This window comes from Acromyrmex echinatior, chromosome 7 (assembly GCF_024713525.1).
Source record: "Acromyrmex echinatior isolate Ae372 chromosome 7, ASM2471352v2, whole genome shotgun sequence".
Classification (NCBI taxonomy): domain Eukaryota; kingdom Metazoa; phylum Arthropoda; class Insecta; order Hymenoptera; family Formicidae; genus Acromyrmex; species Acromyrmex echinatior.
Window position 1 is genome coordinate 8,757,973 of NC_141858.1, and position 18,295 is coordinate 8,776,267.

The 18,295-nt window shown below is 36.4% G+C and overlaps 1 protein-coding gene across 1 annotated transcript in view; it reads right to left on the minus strand.

Moving 5' to 3' along the window:
- Positions 1 to 11,606: 11,606 nt before the first annotated feature.
- Positions 11,607 to 18,295, minus strand: part of LOC105154417 (uncharacterized) — a 34,286-nt gene continuing 27,597 nt past the window's right edge. The window contains exons 5-6 of the mRNA XM_087408299.1: positions 12,788 to 13,052; positions 11,607 to 12,133 (exon numbers count right to left, since the gene is read on the minus strand). Coding sequence (XP_087264425.1) covers positions 12,956 to 13,052 — 97 coding nt within the window. The 3' untranslated portion in view covers positions 11,607 to 12,133; positions 12,788 to 12,955. The remainder of the gene's footprint in view (positions 12,134 to 12,787; positions 13,053 to 18,295) is intronic.

Consider the following 18,295-nt stretch of genomic DNA (forward strand, 5'->3'; position numbering starts at 1 on the left):
TACGAGAAAACTCGTTTAGCCACGTCGTTGGCTATTAAGTTACATAGAAGTTACAGGTATAGGACCCTCGTGTATTGCCGGAATGTCAAAACGGAAACTGTTCTAGGCGCATTAATCAGAATACCTGTGGGGGCCTCTTTCCACGGAAACGGATTCTGCATAATTTTCCAGCGATTTCCAAAGCAACCAGCCATAAACATCGTGACTTATGGTCGCACCGTTGACACGCGGTCTGACTTATGTGCGGCTCGCTTCTCCTTTTTTTCATTTGGACCTTCACCTGATCCGTCGTCCATTACGTCGCGGTTGAAACAGTTAGGCACACCCATACGATTCTCCACCGACTCAGCTTACTCATTTTTCGAGAAGCATTAAGAAAATATTTGTGAAGAAATAAATCTCAAGAAAATGAGGACAGAGTAGTCTAAATTCATCGCTACGTCTTTATTGATTTATTAATATTTTTGCCAAGCGAAGTTAAGTCTTTTATAAAGTCTTCCAACACAGATTCCAGTAATATTACAGCAACATTCCAATATATCGCAGTAACATTGTAAACGTTGCAACAATGTTGCTGTAAGCTATATATGGGTCTTTACAATTTTGAAATTTTTATTTTGTTTAATAATAACGATTAATGATTTATTTTTCTAAAATCAATTTATCGACAGGATATATAAATCTCGGAGCAAAACGGATTAAAACCTTTGAATATCATAGATTCTTTATAGAATTTTTCGAAGCGCACTATAATCTATTTATCAACAATTTAATGCACTCCCCCAGTATAATGGACTCGGAGTATAATGTGTCGCGCCAAACCTTTTTCCCATGGTTCTCTATGGACCCCCTTAAGAATAAGAATAAGACGTTGACACATGGAGGAGCCCCGTACACACGCTATGATCGCGATATAATATACGACGGTGTGTGTGTTTTGTAACCATACTTTTATATAAAGAATCTGTTACGGATTATGGCGTTTAAAGATGAATCTATACAGGATTGCTTACGTTTCTGTCGAGCTTTTATGAAGCTGTCCATTTATCATATACATTTTCCGAGCTCTGGATAAATTTCTTCGGAAAATAATAAGAAACTCTTGAATAGAGAACCATATTATATTTTCCGTATATGTGATTTTACATTAAATGTATTCTAATAGCTCGTAACTGGAACATATAGGTCTTGGTGACCCGGATTTTTTGATAATTAAAAAAAAAATAGGTAATGATTTGGAATAATTTTATGTTTCACAATCTTACTCTTTACAGTTAAAAAATTTTTTTAAAAATAAAACTAATAAATATTTTAGTGATTTCCCAAGAAATGATGTTCTTTTAGCATAAAAAAAATGTTACAGGCTAAATGATATTTGAAAATAAATTTTTATAGGTTCTTTTTAAATTTTTTAAAACTTTCACTTCCACATGCAGGTATAAATTGAATATATTTAGGTAGAAAGTTGTCATTTTTTAAACTATTATTAATCACTATACCACGACTTTATACAAAAGAGCTCATATAACGTAACGTCCTTGAAACTGAGAACGCGCTATAAGCCGGGTAATTCATATTTTTTTTTCCTTTACGACGCGCGCGGGCCCCGTTCACTTTCCATCGTTCTGGCAGTCATCAAGGGGCGAGAGAGATCGTAGTGAAAGTAGTGCAGCGTTGCGATAAGAAACGCAATCCGATGCGCGTGTCAGATAAGTGGCTGATGCCTTTAGTATGGGGAACGGCGATGTTTCAGCCGTGGGTTAAAACGCTCTCTCGAGGGGTCGCAGTAACACCCTCACTTAGGCCGTTCGACCGAGTAAAACCCCCGGGGTCGACAACGCAGATCGAATTATGCCAAGGGGATGAAAAGTCGTTCGCGAACTAAATAGCTGGATTAAGGGACTCCGTCATTAATTGGTCAGTTTGGCTTCTGGCACGTTGATTATCTCTCGCTTGTGTAAAAATCTTATCGAACCAATTTTATTTAGTTATTTACGAAAACGAATCCCATATCAGCTTGTGAAACATAATTGTAATTTAGCTAATTGATTGATGTAAATTTGAATCTGTTTTATTTAATAAGAAGTGATTAAAAGTAATTTTATTTAGTAAGAAATTAAAGTGGTTAAAAGTTACTTTTATGACGAATAATTTAAATTAATTTTTTAGTAGCAAATTAAATTTACATATTTTAATGAGATATGGACATAGTTAATTAAAGGCTTTCAATACCTCCTATCCTATTGTATCGAATTGCTTTTCGTTTTGATAAAATAAACTACAATGTTCACGAAACATTCGCATTTAATGATATATCAAGATACTAAGATAATCCACAAGTAGTATAGTTTCTCTAAAAAAATATTCGTGGAAGTCTCAAAGCATTATTCTGGAATTGTTACAAGATTTACGTTTTCTTAATGAACACCAAAGTATCCTTATTGTTAGACATCGTTACGATTTTGCTTCAAGCCGTCCAACTCGAGAGATTTCCACGGAATGAAATCAATCAAAACCCTTAAGGGCTTTCCATTGCGAAAGATGAGAAAACGCCGAGTAAGAATATGAGAAAAAAATGACGAAAAGAGAGAAAGAAAGAGGAAGGAGAGTGAATGATGAAGAAGAGGAGGAAGATCCGTAAGATGCGCGTAGCCACGGGGGTGTTTGATGAGGACTTCTCCACGGGTTCCCATGGGCAGGTTGGCCCACCCATGGCTTTTCATGATGCACCGGAACGCATTCAGGAGGGACGCACCGATCCCTCCGACACGTATTTCGTAGGGAAGAAACAGATAGAGTCCTTCGTGCCTCCTGACAGCGGGGGCCCCACGAACAATCTGGCAGATATAAACGTGTAATTCTTTCGCGCTTCGCACTCATTGTTCCCCTTAACTATGGATTGCGCTATTGTCGCGCATTGTGCATCCCCCGCCGTCCCCGCCCCCGCCCCGTCCTGCTCTACAGGGTTGGAAAGGACATTATTTCCAAGGCGACACCATGAATGTGTTCGTACATCGCACGCAGGCTTTACTCGCGTTACCTCGCGCTTTTGTGAAAACACTGCACTTGACTTTCTGGCCAGCACAATGCGACGATATTAAGAACTCGTCACGAGGTTTGGATACGAGTGCGTCGAATTTTGAACATGAAAATGAGAAAGTGCGTTGAACTCACGAAAAGAACGATTTTGCTGAAGTACCTAAAAATTTAGTTAGATACAGATTCAAAAAGAATTTTATTGGGCGTTGTCAAAATAATTATGTAAGATACTCAAACCGATATTTAGAATGTTACAACTTTTTTCAACATGTTCGAGTTTTCTACATAATTATTTTAATAATCCAAGAAAATTATTTTCTAAATTTATCAAAATTTTTAGATATTCTAGCAAAATCATTTCTTTCATACTCTTTAGAAAAAATGCATACAATATAAGCTTATGTGGGTGAAAAAATTTCTATAACAAACACGGTATAAGGTAATCTTAAATCTAAAAAAGTAACTTATAAAATAACTTTTAAAGTAACTTTTCCAATCCTGAATATAAAAAGAGATTTTTTTAAAAAGAGATTTTTTTAAAAAATACTTTAGTGTTGCAAACTTCATACTAACTTCATACTTCATTGCTAATTTCATACTAACTATTAATCATTAAATCAAGCTTTTCATTATGATAAGAAGTCAGATCATTGTTCAATTATTATAAAGTTCTTAGACAATCTTATAATCAAATAATAAATGAAGAAAAACAAATAATTAAATCCTTAATTCGTGGTAATTGGTGCGATTAAATTATTAATACATATTTCAATCTTACATATAATATAAAAACAAATATAAAAATCGAATGTTTCGGCTCAATTCGAGCCATCTTCAGCACAATAAAAATTTTTAATAAACATCAGATAATCGTACATCAAAGTAATCGAGTGCAGCATGTCGATTACCAAATCTGAAGTGTGTAACTGTCAGTTAGCTGTTTAACTAAATGCGAGCTACTACAAAGAGCTACTTTCCATAACTGCACAATAAAATACAATAAATTAAATTAAGATTGACGAACCGATAAAACTAGAGCACATTTCTTATAAGGCATAATGTTCGCAGTGTCAAAGCAAAGTCACGTTTGTAAAATTTTATAATCTTCGAAATTTCTTGAGGATCTAACGAGCATCTTTAAATTATTAAGCACAATATTAGACAGAATATTAGACAAGCGATGTCGTCGATAGGTCATATTCTCTAAGTGGTGAGAAGCCGCGAATTATGCGACACACACAGACATGTAATAATCAACGAATTAATTAAGGTTAATTATTTTTGCGAGATGTTAATCAACCCGCCGCCTCGGTCGACTTCCTCGATTTTCATCGCAATTAATTCGAAATTGCGCAGATGCGCGATAAGTTTTTTGCACAGAAATACCTACGGCGTTTATATTTAATTATTCGCGAAGCAGCAATTATCCTCACGAAATCGTATCTTGATTTATCAATTGTAGGAAAAATAATGCGATATTGCGTAATGTTCGACATATTTATCGTGGACGTTTTTTCGTTCATCGACAAAATGCGATTTATCTTTCAGTGTGCATTAACGACCATTTTAGCGAAATGTTTTCGCAGGGGCCACCTGTTCGCATGGATGATCTAGATTACCAGTAGTCGAGTCATAAAGTTACATTTTTTTATGGTGAGAAGATACGACGCAATTGATACGAAGCGACGTTTACGCGCTGGTTCACACGCCTTCTCGATTCAAAGAGAGAGAAAAGCTACGTCCCCTTACACGTTATATTATATGCTTCCCATACGCCGTCGTCGTTATCGTTGTCGCGGTCGCCGTCGATGCGTCTCGAACTGCAGCCGATACTAACAGATAATTGAAATAATCCGTGATATGCCTGCCGTCACGACAATCAAAAGGACACATGTCCGAAGCTGCGCGACACTCGCCGACTCCCTTCTGCATCCGAGTTCGTGCATCGCGCATGGATATCGGACGCCGAAAATCGGATGCGACCGCGTCACATAATGTCGTACCTTGAATAATTTTATTGGTGGCATGGAATAGGAAGGCGAGCTCGAGCGCGCCGTTAAATAGCCATTATATTGATCGTGACGAATCCGTGTATAAAACAAGCGTGACCCAATGTTGTCACGCTGGCTCCGTACTCCGCCCCGCAGTTCATTTGAACTTTTCATCCCCTAGTTCGCTTGATGCAGTTAAGTCCGATGCCGGCTCTCATTTCGGACCCTTGGGACACGCGCAATCGCGACCCGGAGTTCAGCGAGATCCTTCGGAGGTTCTACGAACCTGCGAAGTGCACGTATGTCGGCGAGGATAGAGCTGTTTTCATTGTTGAGCTTAATTTCTGTGTTAATAGATAAGGAGGAAAATTGTAGTTCTACATTATTACTTTCTTACTTGAAGAGTGACACAACTTAAAAATATGAGTTTCGAATTATTACCGTATGAATAAGTTGAATAATCATTATCAATTATCAAAAATTGAATTTGAAATACCTTAACTTTAAAAAATGATTAATATTATCGGTAAAAATGGAAGATTCATGCACAGTGCAAATGATCGGAAATCTCTTTCTCTCATTTAGATATTAATGCACATAATTATTTCATTTCCTGCATTGTTATGTTTCTTTCTTGCTTAAATTACGTTTACAATTTTTATCAACAAATGAGAGGAACGGAATAAATTCCCATTATACACAATCAAATAACTTACCGAATCATACCGATTGTGTAACGAGTGAAATGCTGGAGTAGCCCACTTAGTCCCGAAATTCTCGTCACTTTTCTTCTCTTCGCGTCCTCCTTGGACCTGTCGATCAAGCGACGTTCGAAAAAAAAAAGAGAGAAAATGACAGAAACACAAGCAAATAAGTAAAACGAGAGAGGCGAGTAAGTGAGAGAAGACGCCGGTCTTTCGAAGGCAGGCCTCAGGAGCACAATGTTCGTCAAACGGACAATGGGGTCGATCCCTTCTCGGCTGGTGGATCGGAGACCCCGGGCCGAGTATATATCGATACTAATCGATAAGCATGCATACCGGATCGCTTGCTCGTGTATACATATATATATTCGACGCGGGACTCGATTAGTCTCCGCATTGTGACCCACCATTCGCCGTCAATGTCTATGGGCGAATGGTAGGCTTGAATACGCGTAAGCTCCGAGCATCTCATGTATACATAAAACAGGCACACGTGGATGTACGCACGCACACACTTGCGTGCAAGAGGGACCCCGAGAAAACTTGCGGAGGAACGAACGTGTGTCATTGTTAGCCACGTGAGGCTCTAAGTGATTCCTGACACGTTGTCCGTGAAAATGCTTCCAGATGAGAGAATGGGAAAGAGGTGGAACGATGAACATCAGATTCCTCTTGCGTCCATTCGAGCCGCGCGATCGATCGCTATTAACAGTCCGGCTTCGCTTTTTGTTTCGAGTTTCGAAACTACGAGAGCGAGGGGAATCCCTGTCAAGGTAGTAAGCGAGATCGCGGTGGTCCTCTCACTGTGGTTTCTTTCCTCATCGTTGATCTACATCTCTTCTCCGAGACGGCGCGTCGCATATTCATTCGCGTTGCTCACTACTTTTGATAGCAATCAATTTGAGCATGGCTATGTTCAACAAATAGACCCCAATTAAAACAGCGAATGATAGATTGCTTGATCATATGTGTCTGTAGATGCGTGATCCCTTCTACCGCGAATCGATTAATTCTAAAAATATTTTTGTATCTTATTCTCAGTATGAAAAACGAATGTGTTTCCTTTCAAAATATTTAATTCATACGTAATAAAATTATTACAACACAAATGAATGAAAAGAGCCACGCGGTCAAGGCGAGTCTTGGTCTATATTTTTATATAATTTTTCTACAATTTCCAGTTGAAAGAAATCGCGCAAACTCCGCGTTAATTATTTATCGATCTTGAACACAATGCAATTCTAAACTGAAGTTGGAGTAATATCGCAAATTAAATTGACAAATAATTTAATATTATTGATGTTAATAAGCATCTTTAAAAACACTGTGAAGAATTTATTACACCAACGCTCGACTTAATCCATCGAAATAGCTGTAGTGTCTGTCATTTCGAAGAATCATCACGTATCGGTATTTACCGCGATTTTAATGGTTGATGCCTGTCATCTTTAGTAAACGCGGTGTGAAGCGAAGGGCGAATAGGAAAAAAGAGGCACCACTCGGACACCCGTCGAGAATTCGAAATTCGAAAAGAAGAATGATGCATCAAAATATGTCGAAAAAATGTCAAAACGTTCGTCGAGATGGAGGAAGGTAGGCGCGGATCGAATCTCGAGACGATCCCTCAAATATACCGACTAGCGTTTTTGTCAAAGACCGAGAAAACAGCGTAAATGCATCATCCATCGACGAAGTTCTTTATCCTTCCATTTGCTTGCGCTTTTCACATACAAAAGTCACATTTTGGTACTTGGATCGACAAGCTGAACCGATGAAATGTGCTACTTGTAATTTCTACCAGAAAAAAAACTAAGTACAAACATCAGATTCTCTTAAGGAAGAAAATATCTCGTACAATTTTTTTATCGTTATAATCATCGTGTATATCATAATTTTATTTAGTTACTCAATAGATTGTTGAAAAAACGCAAAACTTTAAAATATATATTGCAGCGATTGACGTATCGATCACCTGGGAAATAACGTTTTCTCGTTATTATATATTTTCATCTAACAACTTTCGTACGTATATTTCAACTTAATAACTTTCAACTTTCGTGCGATATTTCTGCTAAGTACACAGTTTAAATCACAGTGCCATTGTTGGTCAAGAACGCAACGGAACGCGATAACTCTGCGGGCTGCTATAATGGAATTCCGTGACTTACAGCGCGACTTACAACACGACCGCTGTAGCATCGTATATACATCAGATATTAAATCCGCAGATTTGCTCGACGGCATCAATTTCTTCTCTGACACGTATTTCGGGATATTGGAAAATATGTCTTCTCTCTCTCCGTGATCGAAGGGGATCTACGGATCGAGAGAGAGTCGATTCGCGCGAGGCGCGTTCTTACGACTGCAAAAATTCCATTCGGAGGCAATCGAGACGTCTGCGGGAACGAAAATAAAAGTCAGTTCAATCGACACTGCGCCGCACCGCGTCGCGACGACGACGTCTGCTCTCGTCCTTTTCGGTATGCTTTTATCCCAAACGACGGAGAGATCCTTTCGCTAACGTAGACGAAGTTGTAGACGAGGAGAACCCGAAAATGAAACTGTCACTCTGCTCTCGCGGCTATCTTCTTCCTGACTTCAACCTTCCAAACCACGAGAGAAAGCTTCGCTGATCTCTCCTTTCGCTGGTTTCTCGCTCGGATTTACTTTCCTATTTTCGCGAGCCGTTGTCGACCTAAGACTTTGATATAACGCATTATATGATAAATCTCCGACAGATAAATTTCCAGATTATTTCCTTAATGGCAAAATAATCTAAGCAGCGAATTTCTTATTTATCATATATTCGTTTCCCAACATAATCTAAGTCGCATATCATGATGTGGGATTGATAACATTATCAGGGCATTGCAAAAGTTCGTATAATCAAGATTAAATGTTACTAGAATTTATTGTAAAATTTTTAATTATATGTATATTATTATAATGTTGGATTTTGCATTATATCAATTATATTCCTTGGTGTGTGTCATGAAATTTAATATTGAGTTAATTATGGAATTTGATAAAGTATTCGTTAGTGTTATTTATTTATAACTAGAAAAAGACTGCATGTCATGAGGATTATACTTATAGCGAGTTAACTGTTTCTGAAAGTACCCTAAGTTTCAATTATATGATTTAATTATCTATTCTGATGTACTGAATTAAAAAAAAATCAGAAACATCTGTTAAATATTAAAACTGTTTAATCTTAAATTTGTGATACTCAAGGAATACAATTGTATGCTGCAGGATATCCAACTGCATTCCTTGATTATAATAATACATATAACTAAAACATTTTATAATAAATTCTTATAATGTCTAACAATGAATTTTTTGTAAACATGAAATAAGATTATCATTATGCTTTCGATCGTTAAAGTAGATTTAGTTAAACGATCGTTCTTGACCATCAGTCCATTTAACTGTAAATACTGCATTGTACACCAACGCAGCAAATAGATGCTTAGAAAAACTTTTGATACGATTACGAACACCCTATAGATAGCGAAATAACCGTTCCATATTATATAGGGTGGTTCCGTATGCAAATAAGGCTTCTCTTTCTGTTCGTTCCTCGAGCTCCACCCCCGTCCTCGGGCGCCCATTGTCCGTTGTTGCATACTTGCGCGTGCACACAAATACACGAAACGTTACTCACGTACTGTCGTGTACATACACGTAACGCGCACACATGAAACACATATAGCGGTCGCTACAAGTATATTAATAATAATATACGCGGTGGCTCCGGGATCTGATATAATTATAGTCCGGACGCGGGCAGATAGCATCGACAAAGATTACGCCGGCTACTCTCCGTACAGGACAAACCGTTGTAGAGCATCTTTATACTTATCGAGCCGCGAGCATTAGAGTGCATTCACTTTACGGTCTAAGAAAACGGGAATATGCGAGAAGAAAGCATGATACAAGACACATGTTAAATTTCTAAAAAGAAACTGTCGCGCTGTTTATAATATAAGTTTAGTATTAAAATATATATTATCATGAGAGGCTCATTAACGAATAATTAGATTAGCTTATTATTTTTCTATTAATTATATGATTATATTACGATAACGAACGATTAGATTACGATAAGGAAAATGAGTAGATTAACATACTATTCTCTATTTTTAGTTCTATCTAAATGAAATTGTAACACACGTTAATCTCTCGCAATTATCTTAAATAAGTATTACGCATCTAAAGTTTTAACTTCACTTAAAGTTGTTAATTGAATTTTGAAGAAAAATAATTGCTTTTTGTTATCGTTTATTAAATTCAGGCTATTTCGAAATAAGTCATTCAATGTAATTTCATTACAATAGGACACTGGTTGGTTTTTATGTAATACAATAAACAAGAAAGGGAGATTTTCATTTTTCTAGATGATATCTAAACTTCTTTGATCCTACTGAAATATCAGTGCGAAAATCATACATCTTAGACCGCTTCATCGCAGATCGCAGATTAATGTTCGCACTAAGATCATTTCGTGCAGATGATACCATCCTTCTTCATATTAGAAGGGCGCGAAATCTCGGTAAGATCTGCAAGGAAAACGAAAGAAAGTTTATCGCCCAACCGCCAAGCTACTTTCCACCCCGATACAATATTTACGAGGCGATGCATCATGACCAACAATGGCTCATAACACCCTCGTCGAAGAAAAACCACCCCGATGACCTCCAACGAGATGTGCGTACGTATTTATGTGTTTGTGTGTTTGTGTCTTACGTGTGTACGTCTGTGCGTCGTTCCTGAAAAGAGGGTAAGAGCGTCCCTCACAGTCGCACGCACTGTGTACATTCATGTGTGCACGCATGTGGATACGTACGTGCGCCTATTACCCGAGGGCTATATCGTATCGGAGGCCAACAGATAACTCTTATCTCGACGAAGCAGTATTCTTACCGATTTTTGGACGGGGAAGAACGTCGAGTTCAGGGCTGTGCTTATGCGCGACTGGAAGTCGTGAAAGATCGATCGCTGCGTATCATCCGAAAATTTCTAAAGTTATAAAGTTATTTTTCACATTAGAACAATAATCTATAAAAGTTTTAATATAAAATTAAATTTGTCCAAGAAAATGGACAATTCTCCTCGAACACGGTTTTTTTTATGTTATTGAAATTGTTAAATTTTATTTTACTATATTATTTTATATAATGATATTTAATTTTATGTAGCGATATATTGCTGTACGTTTAATATATTTAAAGGAAGATTGAAAAAATTAAAAGGAAAAAAGAAAGGTAAATATATCATCGAATAATGTGTTGAAAAATAAAAGAAAAAGTTCTGCGTTATATGAGAATTTTAATATATATTTTAGTTTGAGAATATTTCTAATAAGATTCCACGATACGGTACTGAATATTGATGATCACGCATAAAGTTCAGAGTTGAACGACGTGCGTCTAAATAACTAGTAGCGTTTGGTGTGACTAAAAGTAGGGGTTGTGCTGAGGCAGACGACCGGAAGGGACGAAATTCGCGCGCGACGAACTGCGAGGGGTTGTACGCGTGCCTCTCCACAATCCCTCCCGGGGATGAGGCTAAATCGACTAAACATATACCTTCCGCTTCGTTTAACTGCCGAATATGTTTTAGATTTACTTCGACCTTAGGTATACCGTTACTCGATAAGTCCGCCAATTAGATACGCTGTTCTAACTTGGATTATCGGCCAATTTTCTCGTGTAATACATGTTTCAATTGAAAATTATTTTATCTTATAATTAATTTGGATTTTAAAAAATTTGAATTAGCGATAAAAAAGTGTACGTATTAAATATAAACAAATAATAGAATAACTTTTTATTATTAACTGATGTTTAAAATAATGTGAACGACATAATTTACAATTTGCAAAAATTAATTAGTGTTAATAGAACGTAGACATTAGATATAATAAATATTTATTTGATGTAAAAGATTTATATGTTAAAAATACTAATTTACAAGTCATAGAATATCTTTTGATTTTATTATGATTTAATTATTACTAATTGCATCTTAAATTAAATAAATGTGAAGGGCCGAAAGAGGATGCGAATGTGCTAAGAATTTTGACCGCCAAAGGTGGACGCCCAGCACTTTATTCGATAAACGCCCATTCACAAAATCTGAATGCATTAACGTGTGACCTTGCCTCACCTTTGTAACCGCGATAACCACAGAGGAAGATGAAGATGATGACGCGGCATAGTTATCCGATCGTCCTCTATTATTAGAGCGCAGCATTGTTTCAACAGCACTCCATGATTGACCAATTACCGTTACATCATGTTAGTTGATTCCCGAAGACTCCCGGATTTATAAAAGCTACTGAAAATTGCTTTCATAAAGACTGGATACAGGCAATTAATTACCGGCATTGAAAAGCTGCACAAAAATAGAGAAGTGAAAAATTAAGCAGAATTTTTTAAATATAAAATAAATATAAAATAATTTAATTTCTGTCTCTGTATTTAATACAGAATTCGGCAAAAAAATCATATAATGTTATTTTTAAGCAAAAAATAATAATTCTTTAATCTAAATCTCCATAAATCTCTTTTTAATTACCTTATCTTACATTTTGAAATTCTTATATAAATGTGAATGTTTTTCTTGAATTTTTTATTGCAATTTATCAATTCGACCGATGAGATATAAAAAAATTTCAGGAAAGCGTTTAGATTTATACAAGAAATTAAAAATATGAGACAAAGTCGTTTACAGGAACTAATATTATACATATACATATTTTTTTTTACAATGAAAATACGCAGAGTTTTTTTTTCATAATTTAATCTCCAATAATGTAGTATATAATAAATATTTATTTAATAAAGATTTATGTTAAAAATTTACAAGTCATAGAATATCTTTTGATTTTATTATAATAAATCCAATAATGTAGTTATCGTGAACTGCTTGCAATCAAGCGTTATAAAAAGCATGTCGATAGTGTTTGTATCAGTAACCCTTTTTTTAGTCGACGATTTTGCCAGGAGTAATCGCGGTGTACGTTCTCGCTATCGAGATTATACTAACCGGATTAGCTTGCGGTAGCAGGTTGTCGTGCTTGGTTAGTTAATAGTCTTTGGTAAACTATCGGCGAGCAATACGGGGTGGCCGTTTCTGTCCCCCATTAAGAAGCCCCTTAACGAGGGTTACGTGGCCAGAACGTAATGCGGATATCCCGCGGCGATCCTGTCGTTACTATCCACCGTATAATTCGCGCTGCGCATCTGCCAGTCTCTTAGGAAAGCGTAGGTCCTGATACTTCTGATCGACAGGATTTATTCGGGCTGTTCCCCTGTAAAAATATATGCTCCTGTGAGAATATATAGACACTAAAGTGAAAGACGAATGTAATTGAGACATCTCAGATTGGTACATATGGCCATTTCCGCTTGAAACATTAATCCCTCATTTGCATCGATAGATTTTAGATAAATATATGTAGAATACCCAGTAAGTATCAATCAACAATAACATTAATGTTGTAATTTCACAATATAATGATAACAATATAATAATATATGTTGTATGTAATAACAATATAATAGTACGTAGTAACAATATTATGTTACTGCTAATTAATATTTACTGAATAAAAAGTTGATAATTTAAGCTGGTAATAGAATAATTAATAAAATAATCAAAGTTAGTAAGAAATCGTTTTTTTTAAGCAAGTAAACTGCTTTAAATTTCTTTTTCTCTTTCTTTAATAAAAATTTATTATAAATACTTCGGACTAATTCTCTCTCTCTATCTCTCTCTCTCTCTCTCGAAATTCCTGTATTCAAAAATATCTTCATATAAATATGACTTTTTTAATTCAATAATGTACCATTTAAAATATAAAATACTAAATTACTTTTTATAGAGCGGATTTTATGGAAAATATTAAGAATATGTTGAATTATATATGATATTAGGAATTCGGCGAAGCGTTTCATTTACGAGGATTCTGACGATAGCGGGCGTTCGCGACGCTGCGTTGAGAGACTGAAACTTCAGCTTCCCTCTATTCGAATGAATGGAATTAGTGAGGAGGCTAGCTGAATAATATCGGCTCTATCTGTGGGGGCTAGACCGGGAGATGAAACGTATCAGCACGGTGTATCTGCATAGATGTGGGAGACGGGTGCTCTCGCCTCGCATCGTAGATGCGAAGAAGACCAACCCTCCTCGTCACCTCCATCTAAACTCTTCTTTCTTTCTCTTTCCCCTTCTAGCACATCCCAATTTTTCAAATAGGAACGGAAGAACAAAGTACGCCATTTCGCGATTGTCAAAATCTCTTCTTATACTCTCGCAAAATATGCATACGAAATTATGCCGTTTAAATGTACTTCAGTACAGTTTATTGTATTTCAATACAACATCAGTTTTTCAAAAAGTAGAGATTAGTATGTAAAAGTTTAAGAAAATTACTTTATTATAAAAATTTAATAAATTTCTTGAGAGAATATGATAAATTAAAAATTTGCACGTATTAGAAATCAGAAAAGAAATAAGACACTCTTATCTAAAAACTTTGTAAACTTAAAAAAACCAGAACAAAGAAATGTGACAGATTGAAATAAATTTCAGCTTTTCTTTTCACGTCCGCGGTCTCGTTAACGTTCTCATTCGTCGGAATTGTCGCTCGTTGAATAACAGTAAGTGAAATAATTTCTCGGAACTTCTCGATGTATTTTAAGATTACGACGCATCCGCGCTCAACACCAACGCGTCAGATTATTCTTCGTAATCGTAACAATATTCAAATCTCGACCAGTGCTACCGTCGGAGATATTAGAAATGCAAATATATGCCACGAAATCCGAAATACGTTGGCTCGCCAGCAGTAATCTCGCGGACAAGAGAGCAATCAAAAGACATCCTGTTATCCCCGGGGAACATACTTAACTCCAGTACCTTTCTCGAACCGGATCCATCGTCAATTCTACGATCTTCGAAATGCTCCTCTTATTTGACTACTATGTGCCACACCCTTTTCTTACATCATCAAGGTGTATCATCAAGGAAAATTCTTGAAGATGTCAATAACACATTTTTCTATTAATACATTTCCTCTCTTACTCCTTCTCTAAATATTTACAAAATCATATCTTTTATAAACAATATAAATACGTTAAATTATTTTATTGATATGTGTATATCAAGAAAATAGGATTTTAAATTATATGTATTCATTATTTAAAGAATTTGAAAAATAAAGAAAGTAAAAATAATTCAAGGTACAGATATTGTTTGCGATAATGTCAATGATCTTTGATAATCTAATTATTTTAGATGAAAATATAATTGCGATTATTTTTTTTATAAATGATTTTTGTCGGATCTGATTGCACCCTATTAAAAAATTCCGTTCCCAAAATCAAGCAGGTCATGTTCGCATTTAGGAAGCTGGCCTTATGTGACAAGGGTTCGACCGCGACGATACCGCTCGTTTGTCACTGACACCGCGATGTTCTACAACGACATCGAAGAACATCCTTATGGTTCTAACGAATGACTTAACTAACTCAATGCGACTCGATGGCTGATCATTTCAACCATAATTGGATTTACAGCCATGATAAAAAAAAACATGCGTTTAGAAAAAAATAAAAGAAAGAAAAAAATATACGCAAAATATTGAAATTTATGCGAAAATCAAAAGAATCAATCAAGAAATATTTTTATTATAAGACTTGTGAATTTGTAGAATTATAAGATCGTTTTAAAAATAGAACTAGTGTTTAGAGAACGAATGTTACTTTTCTCAAAATTTTCTCAGATTTCATTATATTTCTCTCTAAGCGGAACTTATCTCTACGAGCGCAAATATAGACATTGGAATATAATAAAGTAGAGAGTGACTTGTGCGTGATTTTAGGCAAAATCAAATTCAATGGTGGCGAGATTGATATCCTGTTACTTGTTGGTTTTAGAACCCCCAGAACGTTACAAGACCTCCTACAGTCATCTATCGTGCTATCCTCTTTCCTTCCCTTCTTCTTTCCGCCAGTAAATCCCCCAGGATATGGGTCTATATTTTGGAATGAATATAATATATTAGTTACACCAGGAATCTGATGCAAGATGTCACGAAGTTATTCGTTTTCATATCTAAGGGTTGTTTAGATCATTTCCTCTTTGATTCAATCATTTCTTGGAATTTGTTAGAATTTCTTACCTAGCTTGATAAAAAATACAATAAAAAAGAACGTTCTTTTTTCCGTTTTACGATACTATTTTAAAATATATAATATTATTTTAAGCAACTATAGACTACGGTTATTTAATTTAATGGTCTTTTCTCTTACATTTGTAATTAGTACGCCATTATTCTTAAATAACTATATATCTTATATTACAATGATTCAGAAATATTCTATAAATTCGATATTCATTGAAATTACAGCACAAGCTGCGCTGTGTGTAATTTATCATGCGCAATCGTCTCGGATGTGGCTACGATCGGTTGACCACAATAGCCCGTGTTGATGGAGACTCCCTTCGGGCACTCTGACACTCAACGGTACCAATAAACGCAAACAAATTTCTTGAGGACCCGAGACGAGCCAGGGGAAAACGCTTGTCGCGTTTTCCTTCGTATTATATAGAGACTTATAGAAGAATATTCTCGTGAAACCGTACGTCGTCGCGAGTCTTCCTCTTCTCGGCACGCCGCTTGACAATGGTAGTACACAATGCTCGCCAAATTACGGCTGTTCCAGTCAAAATACGTTTTCTACGGGCTCTTCTCCTCTCTTTCTCTCTCTGTCTCTTTTTCTCGTACATACTCTGTCACCCTCCCGGTCTCCATCTCGTTTCTACTCGGGGCCCGTTCTCCGTTTTGGTAATCGCGATCGACCATCTACGGCCACCGTGCATCGGGTGACCGCAAACTGCAGCTGTATTTTCGGTTATCGCCGATCACCGATCTGCGGATTTTCGGTTTTTACGGAAGGCACGAGGGGATGGGAAAAAAAGAGAAAGAAAGGATGAGAACTAACGTCTCACTCCTCTCGTACTCGACATCACTTCGCTTTTTACCGTTAATGTTACTCAGCATTTCTCTGTACTTGCGTTTTCAGCAAACATGTGTTACACTTCGAAAACCTGTATTACATTCGAAACAACAATTGAAACTCACTTCTTCCAAAATTGTCGTGTTCATTGATACTGCAAAATTATTTGTTTAACTCTGCTGATTTGTTCAAAAAAAGTTTATTATACAATCATATTATTTGGGTCAATTTTGTAAAAAAGCTCTAAAAAATAAAAAAGTTATACAGAAAAAAGATCTTACATTCACAGATGAAGTTACCAAATAGATCAAATGGACCTAGAGAAAAAGTTTCTAAACAAGCTATTAGTAGGAAAATAAATTATATTTTGGAAATAAATCTGAACAAAGTAACTAGTAAGATTGAATCTAATTTTGTTTAAATCTGGTCGTTTGAATCCAGTAGTTAAATCAACAAGTTTATTTGTTATCCTTTTTTACATATCGCCTTTAATCGGTTCAAAGTTTGAATATATTTATCTTACTATAGGAAATGAGAACCCAAATGCAAAATCAGTCTAGACCGTCGACAGAAAAAGATGAGGTCGCTTTCTTTCTGAAGATCGTCTTATAGTTTGCAGTATATACATCTTCCTCGCGCAACGGATGTGAGTTTCGCATTCCCCGGATCCATTTTTTGCGTACCGAAAATCCGTAGTTAAAAACTCTCCGATAGCGAACGATAGAGAATCGTATAGGCGCGAGGGCGAGCGTTAAGCAGCTGTCGCCCATTCGGTGCCATTGTCGCGCGATGTTGAGTGTTCCCGAACAGTGGAGAACGACCGGTATTGTACCGCTCCTGAGATCTGACGATTACTGGGTGTGCGATACTATCTCATCTGCATCGGACCGTCCGCCTCTCTCGTTCTTTCTGCGCCTACATAAGTACGTGTCTACGAGCGTGTACCACTGCCCCAGAGAATTAGAGAAATATAGCCCTGTCCACCCTGGAAGCACGCGAAGAAGTCTTCCGGTCAAACATCATCCGACGCGAATTTAGATGTCGAGATTGCGCGAGCATCTCGGCCCACAATTGAATCGTCGCGCCGAGATGTCTTTATTAAGGTGGTCGCATCATGTGGAAAATTTGCCGACGAGGCTCGTCGACAAAGTTGAGGTGCGTGTCGTCTCTGTTGTGACAGGATCGCGGATTGCTGCAATCCGATGTCGGTTGATGGGACGTCGCTTGACGAGATTGCGCTCACATTCTGATGTACTTCTCATATTACGTTAGGACATTTTTCGAGTACGTCATAAAACTGACTTTAGTAGAAACGATTTTGAATGATAATTAAAACATTCTTTCACTCGCGTGAATCTACATCGGAAAACAATTATTATGATATTAAAACAGTCAAAAATGTGCTCCGCATGTCTTGTAAAATTTAGAATATTTTATTTTCAATTTTCTAATATTCTAAAAATCCAAAGAAAAAAAAGGAAAGCATAAAAGGTATTTATAATTTGTACTATTTTTCTAATATTGCATACAA